General features: G+C 42.1%; 1 protein-coding gene across 2 annotated transcripts; it reads right to left on the reverse strand.

Annotated features, from left to right (window-relative positions):
- Positions 1–337: 337 nt before the first annotated feature.
- On the reverse strand, positions 338–21309 carry opn4xa (opsin 4xa). Of its 2 annotated transcripts, none has more exons than XM_034095802.2 (10): positions 21136–21309; positions 11627–11762; positions 6504–6637; positions 5789–5992; positions 5509–5680; positions 4343–4504; positions 3985–4092; positions 3724–3898; positions 2572–2712; positions 338–2491 (listed from the first exon to the last, which is right to left on the reverse strand). In XM_034095802.2, the coding sequence occupies exons 2-10, from the start codon at positions 11758–11760 to the stop codon at positions 2177–2179; spliced, it is 1545 nt and encodes a 514-aa protein (XP_033951693.1). In that variant the 5' UTR covers positions 11761–11762; positions 21136–21309; the 3' UTR covers positions 338–2176. The 2 variants fall into 2 exon arrangements, with proteins under 2 accessions (XP_033951693.1, XP_033951692.1); XM_034095801.2 differs by having other exon boundaries at positions 2572–2715.
- Positions 21310–23266: the final 1957 nt, after the last annotated feature.

Here is a 23266-nt window from a genome sequence, read left to right on the forward strand (position 1 = left end):
TTTTAGGTCTTTATATCTTTGAAAAATGAAACCAAAATGTTTGGTCATAACATCTGGTAGTGGACTACTTACATGTTCCCACCTCAGGCACAAAATATAAATAATTACTAGGAATTTCCTTGAAAAAATTTAACAGGGTTGAAGTTTTTGACAAAAAGTAGGCATGAGACCTTGTTTAGCTAATATATGGCACCACATGGAAGTCAAGGACATTACAAAATTGTAATATTTTGCAAAACTATTGTTTATTTTTGTAATAACAATTATTTACTATTATTAATTCATACAACATAGTTGAAATGTTGAGTTTGTCAATCTTAATCTGAAAATACAAAAACTGAAATATAGGTAAGAGAAGAAACTGACACTTTTGTGATTCCCTCAATGCAGATCACACATGGACTGATCCATTATTTTAATAGGAGGGTAAATGGTATGGCGTGACGGGGTTGAAACAAGGGACAATATTGCAATTTCATAGATAATTCAAGTATTTTTTCAGAATTGATTTTTGATCAGTTAAAGTTGATAAGCATATGATTATATTAGCAGCAACATTTTGGGATAATTGGCAATTTTGATTTGTTTAATATTCACTTAATATGTAATAATGCTTAGTGAGGACATGCAAATATGTCTGTCTAAGACAACCAATTTTTGTGTCTGTCTAAAACAAAATATATATTTAATTTTACATTGTAATGCAAAACAACCTGTTCCATTAATTCATTGCTTTAAAATACATTTTGTAGTTTCCTTTCATTTAAAATGGTTGAGGTAAGCTTGGGGGACTCAAAGGGCACCCGATTGTTTGTCTGAACACCTTGTTTCCCTTGTGCATTAAGAACACTTGTGTTAGGGCATGAATTAACAATAAATAGGTTATATACAGTATAAAATACCACGTACTGTCCGCCCTCCTATGCCACCCTGGCATGACCTCTTGCCTCCCCTTTGCCCCCCCATGTAAAATGTTCTGGAACCGCCACTGGATTCAGCCTTGGGTAAGACTTTTATGTTAGCTTAGCTTCTTAGCCTGAGCTAGCTCTGTTTACTTCCAGTTCGGAGGCAGCAGGTCCCGCCTCGGCTCCGGCTCTTTGCCCATATTTGGAGCAGGCAGGATTAGACTCTGACGTCACAGTCGAGCCGTTAGTGGCCGACTCCGCCTACTAAGGGCTTCACGGCAACTCTGCAGAATCCTATGGGTGACGTCACGGACACTACATCCATTTATATATACAGTCTATGGCTGAGAGCTACATGAGAAGTTTATTTCTCACAACAAACACACACATGAATGACCATAGTTTAAAATGTAACAATAGCACCGAAAGCAACAAAGATGCAATAATTCAAGAAGGAGAAGGTGCAAAATGTCAGTGATTGTTGCGGTGCCAATAGTGTTCCTGAGAACATACAGGCTTAATCCCTATTATAAAATCATAACGCATGATAAATGAAGATACATCAGGGCATCAAGTGCCTTTATGACTATGGCACATGGCAGCTGTTTATGCAACATGACTTCCTTTGGTTAGCAAAACACTTTATATCAAACATGTAACTCTGGTTTCAGAGTAGCTGCAGTGAATGAAAGTCACCGGTTTTATATCGCATGATACAGCACATTACTGTACATCAGAAAACGTACAAATATGATAAGCACCAGTTTCTGGCGCATTACATGTATTATATTGAGTTCTGCAAAGATTTATGAAGGCATAATAGACTAATTAACTTGCCAATTGTGGATTATAGACATTCAAATATTAACCACATTTAAATGAACAAAAGGTGAATATAACGTAAACTCACGTATATATTTGCTTTCTCATAAAATAAAATAAATAAAGATAATTGATAATAAATATGGTTGTTTAATTGTTCTTGAAGTGTGTGGCCCCTTAGACACAGGTGCATTTTAGAATAAATTGCCTTACTTTGAAGGTTATTTAAAGTCGAGATTTGAGTCGCTTGAGAGTTTAAAAGCTACTTAAAAGACCTTCGTAAACAACAAAAACAACTTTACTCTTCTGCTCACACATAGATAAATAAACACTTTAAACATTTAGCTTGTAGAAATCTCTACACGGACTCAAACACTTGAGCAGAACAGTCCGGAGGCTGCAAATGGAGCAACAGTTCTCTCTTCAGACTCTGTGAGCTTTGTTTTCCCTCACAATAGCCAGGGTCTAGAGGGCCGTTTCTTTAGGTCGAGTCTGATGACTGATTGGGAGTGCACAGACGCGATATTGTCCAGAGAGTCTGGCTGGAGGAGGACTTCCAGCTCCTTCTCATCGCTCTCCTTCTGATCTTGTTGAGTCTGCCCATCGTCTTTATCTTGTTCTGCTTCCTGGCTCTTGTCTTTATTCAAACTTTCAGGATTCTCCTCCATTCTCCTCCCAATGGCCAGGCACATTACTGTGTTGACAGACTCCAGCGATAGGGTGTGATCACATCTGTTGGATGAGACTCTCTTTGGGATGTGGATCTAAAACACAAAAGTAATCAACATGATTGTGCTGACCAATTACGTCTTCAAAGCCCCAAAATGATGGGAATATGTCCTACCTGTTCCTGGCTGTGGCTTCCCTTTCCCTTGGAATGGTTAGCCAATGACCTTGGATCTTTGTCCCTCAAAGCTCCAAGGGAATAGCTGGATTTCCGACTATAGCCCTCATCAATAGGGTCCAGCTCCACGTCACTCCAAACCTGCTACAAGGGATATGCACATTTGTACATTCACATGTAAATCAAGGCAAGAATGTACTACAGTAATTAATGTGAACAAGCTTTATAAGGGACAGATTTGTTTCAATTATTTAAAGCTCACCTATTATACTATATTTGAACAATATATTATAGGGCCATATCTATTCAAAACATGTCTCTGAAGTGTTTTTGCTCAAAATACCAAACAGATCACCCATTGGAGCATGCCTCATATCCCCTCTATTTCAGCCCTGTTACTAAAGTGCTGATTCTGGGTCTGGCCCTTTAAATGTAACCGAGCGAATGCTGACCACGCCCCTTTGGAGCTGCTGCTGGCCACGCCCCTTTGGAGAGATGTGGGTAAGGAGGAAAAGAGAGAGGGTTGTATTTTCTGAAACTTTGTGAGTTTCTTCACCAACCGGGGACACATATCTATGTAAAAGATAAGTTACACCTGGAGTTATGTTTTGCATAACAGGTGACCTTTAAAGTTTACATTTTGCCGATGTGAAGATTAGTTTATGTTGATTTAAAAAGAAAGCCGACTTATTGATATTTGTAGTAAGTAACAGATCATGTTAAAAAACTAAAAGTGTTAAAAATAGTGTAGTGTAATTGTGTAAGCACGCACTGTAGTCCTCCCTTATATAAGCCAAGGTCAAAGCAGTCAACCTAGGGGAAACACTGCATGCGACTCTGTATGACAACTCATATTACCATTAAATTGCGGTACTAACAGGATTTATCTTTCATGGTTTCCTCGTGAGAGAGAAATGGCATATTTATTGTTATGAATGCATAGAATTGTTTCAAACCCACATAATAACACAAGGAGTTCTAGGGACTTCTATTTGCCAACAGTGTATATAACAAAACAGGGTTAAAAAACAAATGCAGAAAATAATGTGGCTTTCTGTGCATTTGATTGTTGTTTTTTGTAAACCACTGATAATGCCTGTTGTTCTGTATTCACTGAAACTACTCAAAAGCATGTGTAGAAGCCAAACTCACTGTGTCGACCGTAGACATGGAGGAGACTCTGTGGAACCTGGTTTTGGAGCCAGACAACTGTCTGCTCAGCATCGAGTCCCTGAGGGAGGACTCGCTGTGTGACACTGATATGCACTTCTTCCTGGGGGGCTCTCCTAGGAAGTGAAGACAGGGAACATGTTCTGCCATGGTGTCCCTGTTGAACAAATAATGAACTTTCAGCACAACCCCTAGATTTCCATTCAAGCTTAAGTAACTGATTAGACGGATGACTGCACCCACCTGTATTTAGAGTGAATGATGGCGTAGATAAAAGGGTTGTAGATGGCTGATGCCTTGGCTATAACAGCAGGCACAGCTTTTGAATAGGGAGTAAGGAGGCTTGCATATCTGAAAGGTGTAAAGATTGAGTAAAATTGCCCAATGGCTAGTTCTGTAGTTTAAACCTGTCTAATAGCAATTCATTATCTCATGTTTAAGGATTTTCTACAAAAAGTGAAATATAGTTGATGGCTGAAATTAGTTACACAGTGCAACCAAGCATCCTGTATTATGCCTGAGGCTACTTTACTGTCTGTACACACCAAAGCAAGTACACATAATTAGACCATAAACAGCCCTTGTCATACTGTATATTTACCCAGCCCAGGCGATGAGGGTGACACATGCATAGGGCGACCAGGAAAGCACAAACACTATGATGACCACAGAGGCAATCTTGGCCAGCTTCCATTCAGTCTTGATGGACTGCTGGTGGATCAGGGTTGACTTCCTCACCTGATACCCCAACTTCTCAATATCTCTGTTAGGAAGGAAAAAACACATTCGTTATTCAGAGGCTAAATAAATTAAAATAAACACAAACAACTCAGTGTTGTGTTTGCATACAGTTGTCATCATGTAACATGGACTATGGTAACGAACAAAGAGTATATTGGTATGTTCTTATTCCTGTACTTGGATAAGTATTTTAGTCATTGTTTTAAAAAACAAGACAGATTCAGAGCAAAGCTAACGTTGCGTAAAGATATTCCTTTAAGTGAATGATGTCCTTAAGGTAAATACTTAAAGATAGATACATTGTAACTTGGTTGATACAACAATAAAAGGAATCCTTGCTTGGTGGCATTATAAGTCCCTATACAAACCTATATAAATAAGATTATATAATAAACCTAATGATTACATTACATGTCACTTGTTAGACGCTTTTATCCAAAGCGACATTCAGTACTGTGGACAATCCCTACAGGAGCAATTTGGGGTGAAGTGTCTTGCCCAGGGACACAACAACATGCTGACTGCAGTGGGACTCGAACTTGCAAGTTGCTACCCCCTGATTCAAAGTCCAGCACTCTATCCACTGAGCCACAGCCGCCATGATGTATTCAGTCTTTGAGAATACCTCTGAATTGGGTAACAGCTACATTCTTATACTGAAGGGTGAACTTAGAGGATAATAGTGACCAGACAGTAATGTGCAGCATCTGTAAAATATATACATATGTGCACAAAGATAAATAATGAAGAGGAAGAACTAAAGGGAGATTCAGAAGCAAGCATCATAGTATACATAACATGCTTGTGATTACATTAAACAAATTGCTTTGCATAATGTCAAGCCTCTAGGAAATCTCATTACAGTAGTGTTGTGTGAGCTATAGTGGTTCAGCATATGCTATAATCTGCAGTTAAATTGTACAATGCTGATTTTAAAGGTATTAAGGCTGGCTTTGAATTAAATTATATTTTCATCGTGTTTAGTGCATTGAAATGCTGCATATTCACCTAGGTTAATTCATTCACCTGCTTGCACTGCGGATGGCCAGGAACATGCACAGATAACAATAGGATATAATGCCCAGAGGGATAAAGAATACAAAGCAGCATAGCATCAAAGTATAGCTTTTATTGGCAGGAGTAGATGTCACATAGTCCCATGTGCATGAGGTCATCAGGCCCTCGGGTATGTACGAACCTTAAGAGATAAAATGACAGATAAGAAGGAAGTCTAAGGTTTAAAAGCAAAAAAAACTGAGGATAGTTGAATAAAAAGAGGAAGGAGATGAAAGACTAAGTTACTTACTCCACCCTAAAAGGGGTGCGAGGCTCCAGGCCAGAGAGTACAGCCAGACCAGGGCGATAATGAGGCAGGTGCGTCTCTTTGAGGTCCAGCGAATGGCCTGCAGAGGCTTGGTGATCACAATGTAGCGATCAAGAGAGATGGCCAGGAGGTTTATCATGGAAGTTATTCCAAACAAAGCTCCACAGAAGGCGTAAATCTTACAGCCTGTGGAGGAAAGCAGAGAAAAAAGGTTTTTATTGTTGTGATTTGTTCCTCTTTAGGGAAAGATAAGATAAGACAGAACGGAACTTTATTTATCCCCTTGTGGAAATTCAGGCGTTTACAGCAGCAACAGTGTCAGAATGAAAAACAGGATTCACTAAAGGTAAAAATTAAAATAAAATAGAATACAAATTGAAACAAGATATCACAGTAAAAAGTTGAGCATTTACATGTTAAATATATTTTTATAAGTGTGCAGATGTGAGTGCAGCGTTGTATAACTTAAGATACAAATACACAATTTAAACTGTTCATTTAGCCGAGGGTACATATCTGTATATTCTGATACTCTAAAATAAATACAGTATATTACGTGGGAAAAGGACATGCTAGTGTTATAAATATATATATGTGTACTATATGTTATTCATAGCTCCATATGTAGACAACATTGATGGATACATATAGGATGAAGCTGTTTGTAAGAGTTTATTGTGCTGTAAGGAGAAAATACCTGTTTCACCAAAAATCCAGCCCTTGTAGAGGGAGTTCACAAAGAAGATGGGTGACTGCGTGATGGCCATGAGGAAGTCACTGACTGCCAGGTTCATGATGAAAAAGTTGGGAGGAGTCCGTAGCTTTTTGTTACTGAAACACAACGATGGAAAAGTTTCAAATCAAACGTGTCAGTACAAAAGCAGAGCAATATGATAAATGTTAGTTAACATTCATGCCATCCCACTTTGTTGTAGTACATCTACTGCGTTTCAGAAACACCTACATCCAAAATCTGATTATTTCTATTAGCTTATTATAGTTACTACATTATTCCACTTTGTACCTAAACCACACTATACTGGGATACCTTTAGTTAAGACTGTAAAAGTATTTTTGAATGTCCGTCTGTGAATGTAAATCCAGGGTAAGGTTTCATAACAAGGAGAGTCTCATTGTTTTGAAAGGTTGTTTTTTAAATGACTTGTCCTTTGGGGCTGTGCTGTACAGACATGTAGTGGGATAGGGATTCATAACCTGGCCAATGCAATATCCATCCAATAACTCTCAAATCCTCATCCTTCCAAACTCAATTCCACCTTGCTTACCATAATTGGCAGGGGGGGGAAATACATTTCAATGGCACATCCATACACCCACTTTCAATAGTAATATAGCTATATTTGAAAATGCATTCTAACAACAGCATGGACTGAATACTAACTTTAAATGAACCGTTTTGTATTCCATTCCAAGCAGACTGTTCACACTGAAGTAAATCAATTATTACAACTTCTCTGCATTATGTATCGATCAGAATATCCGAGCTACCATTAAATGAAAACACTAAAAATGTACGTCTACATTATCTTTTCCACTCAATTTAATATGTTTCTGTTATCTATTATCGACACTCAGCTTTTGCTCTTAACTCTACCTCAACATTACTTGCCATTATTCGTCATTATTTTATCCGCTGGTTAATTATTTAAAACGTGTGCCTTGCAGACCAACATCGGACACTCTGACGAACCGCAATGTATTTTGAGTATGTCTAGAAAGCTCGCATTTGATACTCAGATATTCATGCTAATCTATTGTACATCCAGGCATTTCTCAAGTACACAAAATACAGATGCAGTCGGAACAACTACATATTCAATTTCACACCAATCTTAGAACAGGATATCAAGAAAAGCATTATTCTCTTGAGACGGATTCACACCAAAGATTGAAACTCTTAGTAGGGGATTCACCAGATCAAAGGTGAACACACAACAACTGTCCTGTGAACATACTATAAAATGTGGGAAAACTAACAAATATCACATACTAATGGATTCAGTAGACTCCCCTGCTGACTCGTTACAGTCAGTAAGGACTGTGACAGGAAGAAAAGAGTCACTTTATTAGAGAAAATCAATTATAACTGACCTTCTAAATGTATTAGGAGGACAGCAAGGAAACACCAAATGTCTACAGGATATCCATAAAAGCCAAGCAGTATGGCAGCAAATGGATTTCTATAGTATTCATTTGTGTTTCTCCCAAGACTGCAACACAGCAAGGTATATCTCCCAGAACAAATATGCACCTTAACTTTTAATTGTCAAAGCCAATACTGTCAATACTTTCAGGACAGTCGAATTGCAGCATTTCTTGGGGCATGCTGGATATGTAGTCATTCATCCAATCTAAACATTAACTTGTAGAGTTTCATGAAAAATACTGAGCTTGGAACCAGCGGGCTTGCAGCAGATAATGCCAGTGCTTTTCTAAGGCTGTGTGTTGGCACAGATGGTCATGTTGAAGGCTAATGCATGGTGTGTGCTCGATAACATTCTGGTAGGATGCCATAGCTCGCTGCACACACATACAGACGTCAGATTGCTTTTGGGCAACAGTCTGTGTAAATAAAAGCGGCTGCCTTTTTTTTTTTGCATCGAAACAAGCCGCCAGGAACATTGTCAGCCGAACTGGGGACATCACATCACGTTGTATATGTTGTAAATGCATGCTTCACAATTAGGGATGGGAACGATGAATCGAATATTCGAAATGATTCAGGTATTCGAATAATTATTATTAGCATTTATGTCCAAATCCATCAGATCTAGCTAGTTCTAGCCAATGACATGGCTGCCGCCCCTCCCTACACGCAGATCACGCAGACTCAAACCTCATCTTAGGCCCAAATGTGGCGCAAATGAGCTCCGCAGCCATTGTGAGGTTCCGGCGCTAACAGTTCACGAGCGTGCTCCTCCGCCCCGTCAACACTCGCGACACATGAGTGGCCAGCCTAAACAACAATAAGCGCTGCTTGGCAACCGTGTGTGGCGGCAAAGTACATAGACATTTTGACAGGAAAGATTTAGTTTTGCCGGTATTTAACATATTTTACCAGTCATAGTCCAGTAATTATTTACACTCTAAGAAGTGTCCTACACAGACATGGCGTCAAAAAGGAGTAATATGTGGAAATATTTCAACCAGGTTAGTGAGTGCGGTGTAGAGGTAAAACTATGCGAAATTAAACTTATATATACATGCTATACCGCAACCTGCATTCCAGCTGAGAGGGTCTTCTCTACAGCTGGCCTGATTGTGAATCGCCTCCACGCCTTCAAACTGTGATCACCAGTTCAATACATTTGACAAATTCGACGTGGCTTCTACACTTATTTGAACATGTATGTATTTAAAAAAAAATATTGAAAAAAAATTGGGTAAAAAAAAAAAATCCCGAAAAAGAGCCTGAAAAAAAAATGTTTAGCCAATTTTATTTTTTATAGGATGTGTACATTTCGGTTAACCGGTTAACCGTTTTTTGGGGGGTCGAATATTCGAATATACATTTGCTTTCAAATTCCCATCCCTATTCACAATATGAACTATTTATTGCAGCTTTTGATGTCTTTGATCTGTGGTGTAATCAGTGTCAGTGAAAATGTTACATTCACATTTCTAAACATACATTTGTTATCTATTGTGACCGGAAAGGCAAAGTGAATATAGGTCCACAGATGGTCAAAGAATATTTGTTTCCTGACCTAAATGAATAATACCATATTAGTTACATCAGCTCCATTTAGCCTACGAGCATAGTCCTCCTTGTTCTGCTCACTCAAGGCGAAAAGACCAAAAAACAGTACAACAGACAAACATGTCGGATTGTATTTGTGTGTTTACATGCAGGTGAGTGGGTATATACTGAAGAGTGACTACCATGGAGATTGAGTGGTGCGACATTTGAGATGGTTGTGTGTCAATGGAGGTTGGACCTGAATGCAGAAATCATGTCAGGCCGAGGATTTGATCTAACACTTGGTCCTTCACTGCATGCAGTGTATTACTATATACCCAGGAGGAGCCATAGTGCACTGTATGTAACAAACGCTGGTGTAAGCTTCAGTGACTTTACAGTCATTCATTCTAACCAAATGTTTTTGTACTAAAATAAACATGGGGAAGATGAGATCTTAGTTTTTGACCCTGAAGATGTGTTAAAATCCAAAAAAAGTTTTCCAAAAATACATGAGCTGGCAGAATGGTTGTTCATACTGTATATTCAATGCCAAAGGTTGCTCCCAAAATAGAGATATGAATGGATTTATAATAATAATGGGGCACATACATTATGGGATCTCCTCTTGGTATAGTAGTAGTTAATTGGAATAACCTGAGCTGCAATACTATCATTTGAGCTAGTTTACCCTATTTACGCAGTTTAGGTGGTATTGTACTGAGGTTATAAGGGAGAAACTGACTTAGTATATATATATATATATATTTAGTACAGCTAGAAAATCACTGAACTGCTTGCTGATATGGAATGCCTGGAGGCTGGTGCAAAGACCTCTGCCTGTGCTTGTGACATCAGTGCTTTCTAATGCAAGAACACATTGTGTCTGAACTGAATGTGGGATTCAGTCCTCTAAATCTCTGCAACACACTGTGAAAGTACATCACATGAACTGCTAAAAGCTAGTCTCTAAATATTTGGCACGGGTATATATATATATTTAGTTAAATGTTACTAGTTATAATATTCAATAAAATGTATATATTCAATCAGATACATCATCTCTCAATCCAGTCAAACATGCTTTTTGATATTTTAAAGCTTCTAATACACTATCTTTCAGTAGTACATTTTGTTCTTTTTACTTCTCTTTATTAATCTGACAATTTATGTTCTAAGTTAATTTACATATTAAGTATTTACAAAACAAATGGTGATTTCATAAATGTCAAAATGTACAATATTATAACACTCTAAAAGGGAACATTTTGGGACGATGAAATCTATCGATAGCTTTTGACAATGTCAACAGCAGAATAATGCTTCCTTAATCTATACAAGAAACATTTTAATTAATGTATGTAACTGCAGAGGTAAATTGCACACAGATGAAAACAGACTGATGAGTGGGCAATACAGAATTTGTTGGCAAAATTGCTTTGAGTTGGTTACTTAGCAGTGATACCAGGATTTTTGCCAAACAGGGAAATTGAGTATTAGCCAATAATTATTGATATCTCTATTGTGTCATACATTTTACAAAATATTTAAGTGAAAAAACATTTAGATACCGGAAATTATGTCAGCTGAAATGGAAGGATTACATACTAAAAAAGGATGTGTTTTCCATGATAAATTGAAGGCTTTAAAAAGATCAAATCTAGTCGTTCCAGTTGATTTCCTGGGATCAGTGGGTTTATAATGCATTACGAACATGTCTCGGAGAAAAGGTGTGATGTGAACTGAGAAGCATGGTTTGCGGGTTATATACAGGTACTATTAATAGGTGTGTGTCCTGTTTACACATGCAGCAAAACTGCTTATTAAAGGCTTTTTTTTAACATACTCAGTGACATTTGATATGTGAACATAAAGAATAAGTGTTTTCTATTCATCATTGAATTGAACTGTATTCCATAAATTACGCTCGACTTGAGTATGTGTGTTGAATTAACTTGTGTGTTAAAAAATCATTTCATTTGGCTTCTCTTATAGATACTATGCTTTTATTTCTCAGTTGTCTAAGGGTAGGCTAATGTGATAAGTCCCCTTAAATACATGCACCTCTTAAATTGGCAAGGACAGACACGCACATTCTTCAAAATGACCTGTTCACTTACCAGAGGAAGGCGTACATGACCAAGGCGTTTCCTGTAACACCCAATGTTCCAATCACCAAGACAAAGAAGGCAACGATATAATGAGCATGAGCTTGGACATCCACCGGCCGATAGAATCCGGGATCCAGGTCCATTTCTGTAACAACCACACGCACACACAGATGTCAGCATCAGAGGGTCTATCTCAATGGAAAGCTCGTCTCACAGACTTTGATTCTAACACGATCTCCCTTTCTGTCCTTCTGACCCAGTAAACTATCTGGCACTATGAAAAAGTACTTATCATAATCAGCGAGTAAAATGTCTTGAGGCAAGAAAACAAGATAAGACATAATGGCATAAAGCCTGCATAATGTCTGTTTATTCAGCCATTCCTACACATCAATACTTTATTCAGTTTTGTCAGTTTGGCACAAAGCAATTTGTCTTGTCTTATAGATTTAGTTGAGGTTTCTTTGTAATAGTTCAAACATTACAAAGTGTCAGTATTTAAACCATTACATTTGTTTTCATCGTTTTCTATCAATTTGAAGGCAGTATTTTCCAATAGGAAATCGGAGGATATCCCCACATTTCCTCTCAGTTGACTGTTGATTCAAATTTGAACTTTGTTGAATTCTACAGGAAATGTTGGGTTACTGTTGGCACTGTGACAACATTTGGAAGTATATCTGTAAGTTGTGGGAACAAATCAGTACTGTTCTCGTGCCTACACTGTAAAATACAGTATGTTGTTTGGTTGGCTGGACATTACACACTGTCTATCATTTCTGTCTTTCAAGCTGCATAGGGAAAAGTATTGAAAGGCTTTCACACAAAACAGTGCTCAAGGCCTTAAAACTGTACACCTGAGCAAGCATGGCTAGATGGTAATGTCTGTTTGTTTGTTTGTTTGTTTGTTTGTTTGTTTGTACAGTAGGTCCTATTCTATAGTCAAGATTGGAAAATCTAAACAACAAATACATTTCTATAACATTTTGCACAGACACTAATGTTCTGTGGATCATGAATGTATGGATACACCAATCCAACACTAATATGAGGTCAATCTACTACATTGATTTCCATGTTTACGTCTGATTGAACATGGCTGTACATGGGAAATGACTGTTCAGTGTTCAGTGACACAATGATTGAGATCTGAAAAACATGACCCATAAAGAATGAATATGCATGGTTTTATCTTTGTGTTTACACAGTTGACTTTTCAAATCTGAGTTCCATGCATCTGCCTTCACATATGTAGTTCTCTTTGTGTCAGTACAGGTGTTTGAGACTTTGAAGCACTTCTTTTAGCTGTTCAACTCTTTTTCATCTATGTTTTCTCAGATTAGAAGATCAGTCATGCTTTCAGCTCTGAAAGTATCAAGCACAAGTACGGGCACGAGCAAAACAAAAAGATAGGACTCAAGAGCACAACCAGGCAAAAAGGTCTTTAGTCAAGCGTTTAATCCAAAAGGTAAAAATAAAACAGGCAATGATCAAAAAATGTACTGACTGGAGGTAACGAAAAACTAGGTTCGTACAAATGCTAAGCAGCTAAAACAATAGCTTACGTCAGGAGAGTAACATGGAGCACTTTCTGCTATACAGACAAGACGAACTGGCACTGACCAAGGAAACAGCACAGACTCAATACACAGGTGAGGGACATTGAGGCCAGGCAGGTGATTAACAGGGAGCGAAAATACACAGGTGAGGGAGTGAGGCGAACAGCCAGCGCCAGGATGTGACAGGTGTTCGGTTAGGAATTCTCGTTCGATAAAAATCTTTCAATAACAACTTTTTCCTGATAAAAAATACTTTTTTTAGGACTCCAATTTCTCCCATCATTTTACATTCAGTTTAGATGCTGTATTTGTTTGTAATACATTACATTTCTGTAGCTTATAGAATTCAAAAGATTATCACAGTTGGTAAGTTGTAATATCAATCATTAACCTTAGAAACATTGTTTAATAAGTTGGAATGAATTATTAATCACAATAATAGTGACCCACTGTTTGGAGACTGAAGAATCTCACTGAGTATAATTGAACTAATGGGCTTTGAGAGTTGTTCTGAGCCCTTCTTAGAACAGCCACAATAACAAAAAGAGCATGAAGCCAACAAAAGAGAAAAGATAATGTTCTCATTCATAACACTCCGTTCGATGTCTCACTATGGGATGCGCCTCATCGCGGAGCAAACAGAAGCATCAATCTCATTATGCCAATCCTGATTGGCTGGTGATCTTGACGTCAGCGTCAGGGAATCCACCCCCTATAAGTAGCTTGCGCTATGTCGCATGCGTCATTCAAACACCTCTTCTCGCTTCAGAGCACATCTCTATGGTAGCCGGGCTAGCTTAACAGTCCACAGACTGAATCCAAATCTAAATTTCGGTCGACGGGCGCTCGCCGGCTACCCTTCCTGCTTCGCAAGAAGACTGCTAATACTAACACACCAGTTAGTATTATAATCGACCTCGCCGTTTCTTCCTCGGGAATTAAGGTAAGGTTTTGATTTTTTCAAGCTAGCAACACACCTGTCGCTAGCTTGCTTTCCCTCACAACCGACACCACGGTAGCAAGGACGTTTTTCTTTTCTCTTTCTCACGGAGGAGGAAAGGATTAAAAGAATATTAACACACCAGTTAATATTCTTTGAGAAAAAAGACCTACACCGTCCTTTTTTTCTCAGGATTAAAGACAGGTTGGTAACAGTTTTTTTCTCGACGACGTACCTGTTACAAGCGGGTCCTCTCCACGCCACGCAGCGAACAAGATGGACGCCTCTCTCCCTCACACCAGAGGAGTCAGGGACTCGGAGGCTCGACTCGGAGGCTCGACTCTGCGGCTGCGGGTTGAGAATATCAGGCACAGACTCAAACCAGGTCTGCTCGTCCTGCCTCGGGCTGGAACACGCCCAGGAGGCTATTGACAACCCCGGCTCGTGCGGGCATTTTGCCCGTTTCACCATAAAGAGCCTCCGCCGACGGTTAGCACGCCCAGCTAGCTTGTCGGGACAGGACCCCCTCATGTCCGTTGATTTGCCGGCTGGCAATCAAGACGCGGGGGCGTCCGCCGCAGAGATTGAGCCCTGCACTGTGTCGGTCTGGGGCTCATCAACAGCGGCAGCTGCAGAACCGGAGTTCCGCGCCGTGTCAGGCTGGGACCCGGTGGCGGCAAGAGATGCGGGAACGGAGCCCCACGCTTTACCAAGCTGGGGCTCCCGGCTGGACCTCACCATGGTTTCGCCCGCGGAGGATGTCCTGGAATTAGATTACATGGAGGACGAAGAGGATGCCTCTGAGTTCCTCCTGTCTGATTCGGATGAGCAAGAAGATGATATCTTCATGTCATCGGCTCAAGCTGCAAAGCCGGGAGCGATGGCTGCTCTCCCGGGCGATAGCACACCAGCTTCGCCCTGTCTGAGCATGGACCTGCAGGCCGTGTGTCAGCGTGCCGCGTCCAGGCTAGACATCCCGTGGCCCGAAATGGCCAAGGAGACCTCCAGGTCCCGTTACGAGGGGAAACATTTTCCCCAAGCAATGAGGACAAAGAGGCAACTCCTTCCGGTCTTCCCGGAGATGTTGGATGAGGTGTCGGTCTCGTGGAGAGACCGGCCCTTTAGCAACAAGGCCCCAATCCAGGGTACCTCCTCCCTAGACTGTGACGGTATGGAGAGGCTCGGCCTGCTCTGCATACCGCCTATGGAACCGCTGGTGGCAGCCCACCTCCTACCGAGGCTGGTCCCGTCACCAAGCAGGAACCCCACGCTGCCAGCGATGGCGGACCGATTCCAGTCGACCATGACTGAACGGTCCTACAGAGCCGCAGCGTTGTCCTACAGAGCCGCAGCGTTGTCCTACAGAGCCACAGCGTTGTCCTACAGAGCCGCAGCGTTGTCCGCCAGGGCTCTGAACGTTTCCTCGCTGCTAACCGCATACCAAGCGGAGCTCTGCGAGGATCTGTCGAGCAATCCTGCACCGGCCGTTCTAGATGAGATGGCCGCGGTCACAGACATTTGTCTCTGTGTCCAACGCTGCGCCGTCCAGGCCACGGGCAAGGCAATGGGGATCATGGTGGTGCAGGAAAGAGCTAGATGGCTCAACCTCACCAACCTCCCAGACCGGGAAAAGGAGGATGTGCTTGACATGCCCATCGTTCCCGAGGGGATTTTCGGCTCCGCTCTCGCCTCCATGCAGAGGAGATGCGAGTCGAAAAAGAAGGAGGACGAGGCCCTCCACCTCTGCCTCCCTCAAAGGGTCCAGCCGCTGCCTTCACAGCGGCAGTCCTTCGCCCAAGCTGCCTCGAACCCTGCCCGGTTCAAAATACCCAAACAGCAGAGGTCGCAGCCCAGGCAGGAGACGAGGGCGAGTTGGCCTAGAAAATCTCCGGTCCCGGCTGCAGCCCAGGCGCAGCCAACCCAGAATTTCGGCCAGCAGTCGAGGAAGAAGAAGCGAGCGGCCTGACAGCCCCTCCTTCTCTCCTCTGTGACAGAGCTGGAAGTCCACGGTTCCCCAGCTCTAGATGTGTTCCCGCCGCCTCGAGAGATGCCTCAACACCATCCTCAAGTCCGCAAAAACACATGTCACAAGTTTGTTGTTGTTTCTAAAATAAACCATTTTCCGCTGACGCATCCAGGCTTCAGGCCAAGGGCGCAGCTCAAAAAAATGAAAAGAAAAACAATAAAAACAATAAACAGTCCGTCAACTGTTCCCCTTCTGAGAGCAGCTACGGCTTCTCTCAAAAGGCGGATTATAGACGGGTCTGTGAAGGCACCACCGTCACGCGCATGCGCAGTGCCGGCTGGGGCTGTGAAGGCACCACGGTCACGCGCATGCGCAGTGCCGGCTGGGGTTGTGAAGGCACCACCGTCACGCGCATGTGCAGTATCGGTGGGGATTGTCGAAATGGGGCACCACCGTGTTCAGACACTAGAGGGCCCCATAACACAACAAATAGGGACTTAGAGGGTAAGAGACGTGACATCTCCGCTGGCTCTAAGGAGCATACAGTGGAAGATGCTCACAACATCTGCTTGGGTTTCTCAAGACAGTAACGGGGCGTCCACACTACAGCTTCAAAAATAGCTTGGAGCTGGGCGTGTCTGGAGCTTGGGGATTTTATTCAAGCAACAGGACCAACAACCAATCACATGAATCTCCCGCCCCCGACATACAGAGCAAAAAACCCCGGGGATTTTATGGGAGCAATATATATATATATAAACTCCCCAAACTGGCGAAAACCTACCAGTTTCACCCACTGTCTCTGCCACCTCCCTCCATGCCTGGTTCCTCCGGTTTGTATCCCGGTAGGTGAAGAGGGTCTGGTCATACAAAACCGGGTGTTTTGCTACGGCGATAGTTAGTTTCTCCTCCGACTTTTTTTGAAATATAGAAATGAACGGCGGGATATCTCTCCCAGTTTAGACGCGGTTTCATTGGCTACGGCTTCAGCTGTCAGATTTTGGGAAACAGGATTTGATTGGCTGGCGCTGGCTACTCCGGCGTCAGAAGTTGAACATTGTTCAACTTCTGTCGCCGGAGACGCCTGAGACGGACCGCTCTGCTACCCACAATTCAGTTCGGCGAAAAAGCGAGGCTACGTGACGTCACCCCATTGAAAGTGAATGGGCAGATTGGAGCTGTCGACGCTGTAGTGTAGACGGGCCGTAACACGGGGCTACAGACTCCAATTCGCTGTCACCCCCCCTCGCTTCTCGGGCATTCTGTATTCACAAGCCCGGGGAGAGTCAGCCCATATTCTAGAGAGAGATTCTCTCACTTCTAGAAAAGAGGGCTATATCTATAGTACCCGCCGAGCAGAGTCAGATTACGCAGACAAATGTCCTCGTAAAGCACCTGCTCAACCTGGGTTTCATAATAAACACAGAGAAGAGCATGTTGTGCCCAGCACAGACTGTACTCTTCCTGGGTTTACACCTGAACTCGGTGCCCTTTACAGCCCGCCTGTCAGCGGAAAGAGTGAACGCTTTCAGAGCTTGTCTCGCTCATTTCCAGCTGCGCAAACATGTTCTCCTCAGATCATGCCTGCGGTTACTGGGGCTCATGGCGTCAGCCATCCTGGTCGTACGACTGGGACGCTTGAGTGAGTTTCAGCGCTGGGTAGCCGCTCTAAAACTAAACCCCGCGCGTCATGGCGCGTGGAGAGTAATGGTTACTGTGAAAAGCGTAATGGCACTACGTCACTGGCTGCACCCGACTTTTCTAGTACGGGCGTGCCTATGGGTGCTGTCCTTTCACGGAAGGTGGTCACCACGGACGCATGTCTGACAGGATGGAGAGGTATTTACGGAGGTCGTCCGGTGAGGGGTCTCCAGCGGGCGCACATAAATTACCTGGAGCTTTTAGCGGTGTTCCTCACTCTAAAACGCTTTCTGCCTTTTCTCAGAGGACATCATGTCCTCGTGAGGACAGACAACACGACCACAATATCGTGTATAAACCGCCAAGGGGGTTTGCGTTCTCTCCAGTTACACATGCTGGCACGCAAACTGATCTTATGGAGCGGCAGACATCTCCTCTCTCTGAGAGCGACGCACGTACCAGGAGTGATGAACCTCGGGGCAGAGCTACTGTCCAGAGGTGCACCACTATATGCAGACTGGACTCTACATCCAAGGATTGTGAGTCAGCTGTGGGTGCGTTACGGCAGAGCCGCGGTAGATCTGTTCGCATCAAAAGAAAATGCTCAATGTCAGCTGTTCTTTTCAATGCGCGATTTAAACGCACCGTTAGGCGTGGACGCGCTCGTGCACGATTGGCCTCCGGGCCTTCTGTACGCGTTCCCACCCCTGGCTCTGATACCCCCAACTCTGGCCAGAGTGAAGGAACAACGCCACACACTTATCCTGATAGCTCCGCCCTGGCCCGCAATGTACGGGCTGGCGGAGATATATCAGCTGCTGTGCGGGCAGCCATGGCAGCCCCCACTACGCAGGGACATACTGTCTCAGGCGGGGGGGGGGGGCGATCTTTCACTGACGCCCTGGCATCTGCCAAGTGAGTCAGTGACATTCATGCGCTATCTGTACTGTACATCCTTCATGCACTCAGTTCGCCCCAGGGCAAACGAGAGTGTTGCTGAAGCCCAACCCTGCCTTTATACCAAAGGTGGTTGGTTCGTGTACCCCAATTGACATTGAGGCATTTCCTCCGCCGCTGTGTCCCTCCGGGGAACAGCAGCCGCATTTGCTGTGTCCAGTCCGTGCTTTACGCACCTATATGGACAGATCAAAAGAGTTTCGTCATAATGACCAACTCTTCGTGTCCTGGGCTAACCCTCACAAGGGCAAGCCCGTTACTAAGCAACGGCTCTCCCAATGGATTGTGGAGGTAATTGCTTTGGCCTATACGAGTCAGGGGTTGCAGGCACCTTCGGGTCTGGGGCTCATTCGACTCGTGGTCTGGCTACATCCTGGGCTTTGTTCAAGGGTGTTTCCATCCAAGACATCTGTGCAGCAGCGAGCTGGTCCTCGCCGCTCACTTTTGTCCGCTTTTACAGGCTAGACATCTCTGCTCCTAGTGTGGCCCGAGCAGTGCTGGGCACCTTGTTGAGTCAGAGCTCTACCTGTTAAGTTCTGGTTGGTTTGGTGATTTTCGAGATAAGCTCGTCTGGCAATACGGGAGCTACAATTTCCCATAGTGAGACATCGAACGGAGTGTTATGAATGAGAACTATAGGTTACTTACGTAACCCCAGTACTCAGAGTAACATGTAGTGAGATATCTCACCAGACGGCCCTCCTTGCTATGGTGAAGCGAGAAGAGGTGCTTATTTTTGAATGACGCATGCGACGTAGCGCAAGCTACTTATAGGGGGTGGATTCCCTGACGCTGACGTCAAGATCACCAGCCAATCAGGATTGGCGTAATGAGATTGATGCTTCTGTTTGCTCCGCGATGAGGCGCATCCCATAGTGAGACATCTCACTACATGTTACTCTGAGGACTGGGGTTACGTAAGTAACCTATGGTTTTCAAAACAACTCTGGTAAGGAAACATAGGATTTAAAAATGGATGGCAGTTAGACAGACAAGAAAGGAAAAGTGGAAGTTGTTAATGTGTCAATAGGGTCCAATGACGACTTTGTTGCAAGTAAATGAGGAAAATTTATCAAACAGTTGATTAGGTAAAGGCTTTTCTGATGATGAAAATGGCTGGACTTTCACATGCTGTTCCATGTGGTCGTTGCTCAGTGATTATACGACAATGTCTTTGCTTTGTTCATGTGATGGAATCAAGAGTGCGTGTTGAGTCACGCAATGTTACCATCATGTATCAATGCAAACCCACTTCCTGTTTGCCTCTATTATAGGAATGAGTTATGTTCTAGCACAGCACAATGCTCTCTGCCGCATAATATACTCTGAAACATCTATCACATTAATCATTTATTTGAGAACATGTTATAAATCATATCTGCTTGCTCACAGTTGGCAATGTAAAGCTATGTGATGGTATTGTAGCTAATCCATCCAAGCAGCAGGGAATCTGCCCGTTATGTATATACATGAAAAATGCCTTAGCATGTAGACATTTATATCACGGCCCGATGGGTTGAGCACACATTGACGTGCAGGGAGTCAGGTCCAAACAGGGAGCTCTTGCTGTGCTCAGTGAAGCCTTGTGCGTCACAATCACCTCTTACTTCCCCTCATTAGTAATCAAAGCATTGTCTCAAAAGCTAAAGGCTCATTAATCAAATACTATCTGATTTGGTGTGACTAAAAGGGAAATGCAACCTTTGTCGTCTTCTATGAAGATGTCATTACTGGTATGGATGCATTGAATATGTTAATTGTTAGTAAAAAATGGATGCAAAGTTTGTGTTCATGGAAACCAAATTGGTCTATGACGATGATAGAGGATAGTAAGTCCTGTCTGTATACCTGTTATCCTTTTGAACAGTTTATTTCATATTTATACTTGTTTATATAAAAATACATTTGATAGCCATAATACCTTTAAAACAAACAACACCTCTTTTGGTAAATCAATTAAGACATTCTCCTGATGAACGTATTTGTATACATTACACAGAGCATGATTTGCATCAACAAGTGTGTTTGTTAATAATTTCATATACAAATCAAGTTATAAAAGAGGTTAGTTATTGATGAGACACCTGCAGTGTGCACATTCTCAGCTTGGGGTCAATTCAATTATTGATCTGCTAACATCAACATCACTGTATGATCACCGGTGTAAATTTCCTGATGAGTGTCTGAATTTAAAATCTGCATAGAATGCTTGACCCACATACAAATTAAACTGGTAGAAGCAAGCTGAAACTTAAAAGAATGTAAATATTTAGAAGTAGCGTATGGAAACCACATGTTCTTCTGAAAATGCATAGTATATAACTATAGAAAATGTAATTAAATATGTGTCAAATTTTTGATTTTCATAGATTTACATATCATACTGTACATGGTATTATACAACTGAAGAACATACATAAAGACAAGTTGTTATAAGAAAACATTGTTACTTTACCTCAGACAATGTAGTCCCTTTTCCTCTTTATGTTTGCAGTTGACTGTAAAGAGGATCAGAGACACAGCGCAGCGCATGTAAAAATGCTGGTGAAAAATCCAGATTTAAATAGAAGGAGTTAGAAGGAGAATCTCTCATACGCTGCAGCCACAGTGCGCTGCTGCTTCCCGTGCTTTAGAGAATACACAGAAAGTGAGCAGCAGCCCATTGACCCATCCCCCTGCTGGCTACCCATCACACACAGCTCTCACATGGCAAAATACATTGATCAAGCCTGTGTGCCTGTGTGCGTGTGTGTGTGTGTGTGTGCATGAGGGTCTGCTGTTTAAGGGTGAGGTTGGAATGAGGCTGCGCTCATCATATTTAAGGCATTTTATTTTGTTTAATCTATAAAAAACTTTCAGATAGAAAATAAGCTACACAAAATTCCCCTTGCACTGTTGTAGTTTCATTACCTCAAATTAAATCTGTGTGTTTTGTAAAGTAGTTTTTATAAGCATTGATTTTTGTGCATATATAATATTCTCAGTAGCACAATTGTATGTCGGCATCAGATGCCTCAGCTGACTGAGAAAATGACACAGCCCTGTTGCTGCCGCTTCCCACTGGGTGCTTAGAGAATTGCAAAGAGAGGTCTTGTGGTTTTGAAACCTTTTACATAGAATCAGACTTGTTCACTGCTCATCCTTGTGGAAGGTGATTCTTGAGAAAAGCACTCAGATAAAAGCTTCCCAATGTTTATCATCTCATGCACAACCGAGCAGACAGTTGCAGCACCTCTTCTTGCCCTTAATATTTCCCTTTTGTACATTGTGATCTGGCCCTCTGTCATAGCACCTGGCCAGTTCACAGCAGGTCTGAATACAAAGAGATTAATTAAATGCAATTTCTGTAGAGATTTATTCTGGATTCCATCTAGCAGGGGGAAGAGATGCCCTTACACTTCTGGGTCACTGCACTTGCAAGGGAAATTGAACTATCAATGAAACACTAATTTCCAACCAGTTTGCTTCACTATTGTTACGAACTCAGGCACTTGGGGGGTAGGACCCAATTGCACGACCCGGGAGACAGAGGTAAAGTATTGTAAGATACTTTATTTTCCCATGAATAGCAAAAATGAACAAAAAGGTAACCACCAAAACTCTAGTCGAGATGACAAAAAACAGAGAACAAAAAATGAAAGCACTCACGCAGTGAGGAATCAAAAACCTTTCAAGAGTACGAGGAGCATAGACCTTACCATGACAATAGACAAGAACGAACTGACACGGAACACTGGGAGACAGGGTAATTTAAACACAGGGTAACAAGACACAGATGGGAACAATCAGGGGCGGGGCTGACACTGATGAGCACAGAAGACACACAAGGAGTGACAGGTGAAAACAATCAGGAAATTAGACACACCAGGGAAACTAACGACAGACAGTAAAACACAGGGAAAAAAGACCAGACAATATACAGGGAGGAAACATGACAAAGAGAACGGAAAAACACCCACAACTAGACATAGAAACGTGACATGACATAATAATCCTGACAACTACTGTATAATGTATTCTGACATTGTAACACACAAAGTTAGGTATTAGCTGTGATTTCTTTGCTGATTAGTTTTTATGGTGTGCCTTTTTTGAAAGATTTCCTGCGTCAACTACAGGATTGTGATGACCAGCTGATCCACTGGGAGGGAATTGAAGATCATGGGTGCAAGGCTTCACTGTGTTCTTTATGCAGCTAAGACAAAGAGAGCTTTCAATAACTTCCTATACTTCATCAAAAGAGGAAAGGTTTTCTTGGGAAGCATTCACAGTATGTCAGAGAGGTGTTTTTACCCACCGGGTGGTCTTTTTTTTCTTTTTTATATATGCCATATGTACCATGAAAATATGCATAAACTGAACCTACTTTTACAGCTACTGAAGATTATTCAAATTAAAAGTAAAGTTAATACTAAGAAGATGTGGTCAAAGAAGAACTGTGTTGGAAATTCTGTTTCTCTGACTTCCCTATAGCGTGGAGAAAGACAAATAGAGTGGCTATAACCTCATTTTTTATAAAAAACTTGTCATTATCAGGTGTATGATGTGATGCACATGGTAATGGCTATAGAATAATTACAACATTA

Source organism: Pseudochaenichthys georgianus, chromosome 12 (assembly GCF_902827115.2).
Source record: "Pseudochaenichthys georgianus chromosome 12, fPseGeo1.2, whole genome shotgun sequence".
Lineage (NCBI taxonomy): Eukaryota > Metazoa > Chordata > Actinopteri > Perciformes > Channichthyidae > Pseudochaenichthys > Pseudochaenichthys georgianus.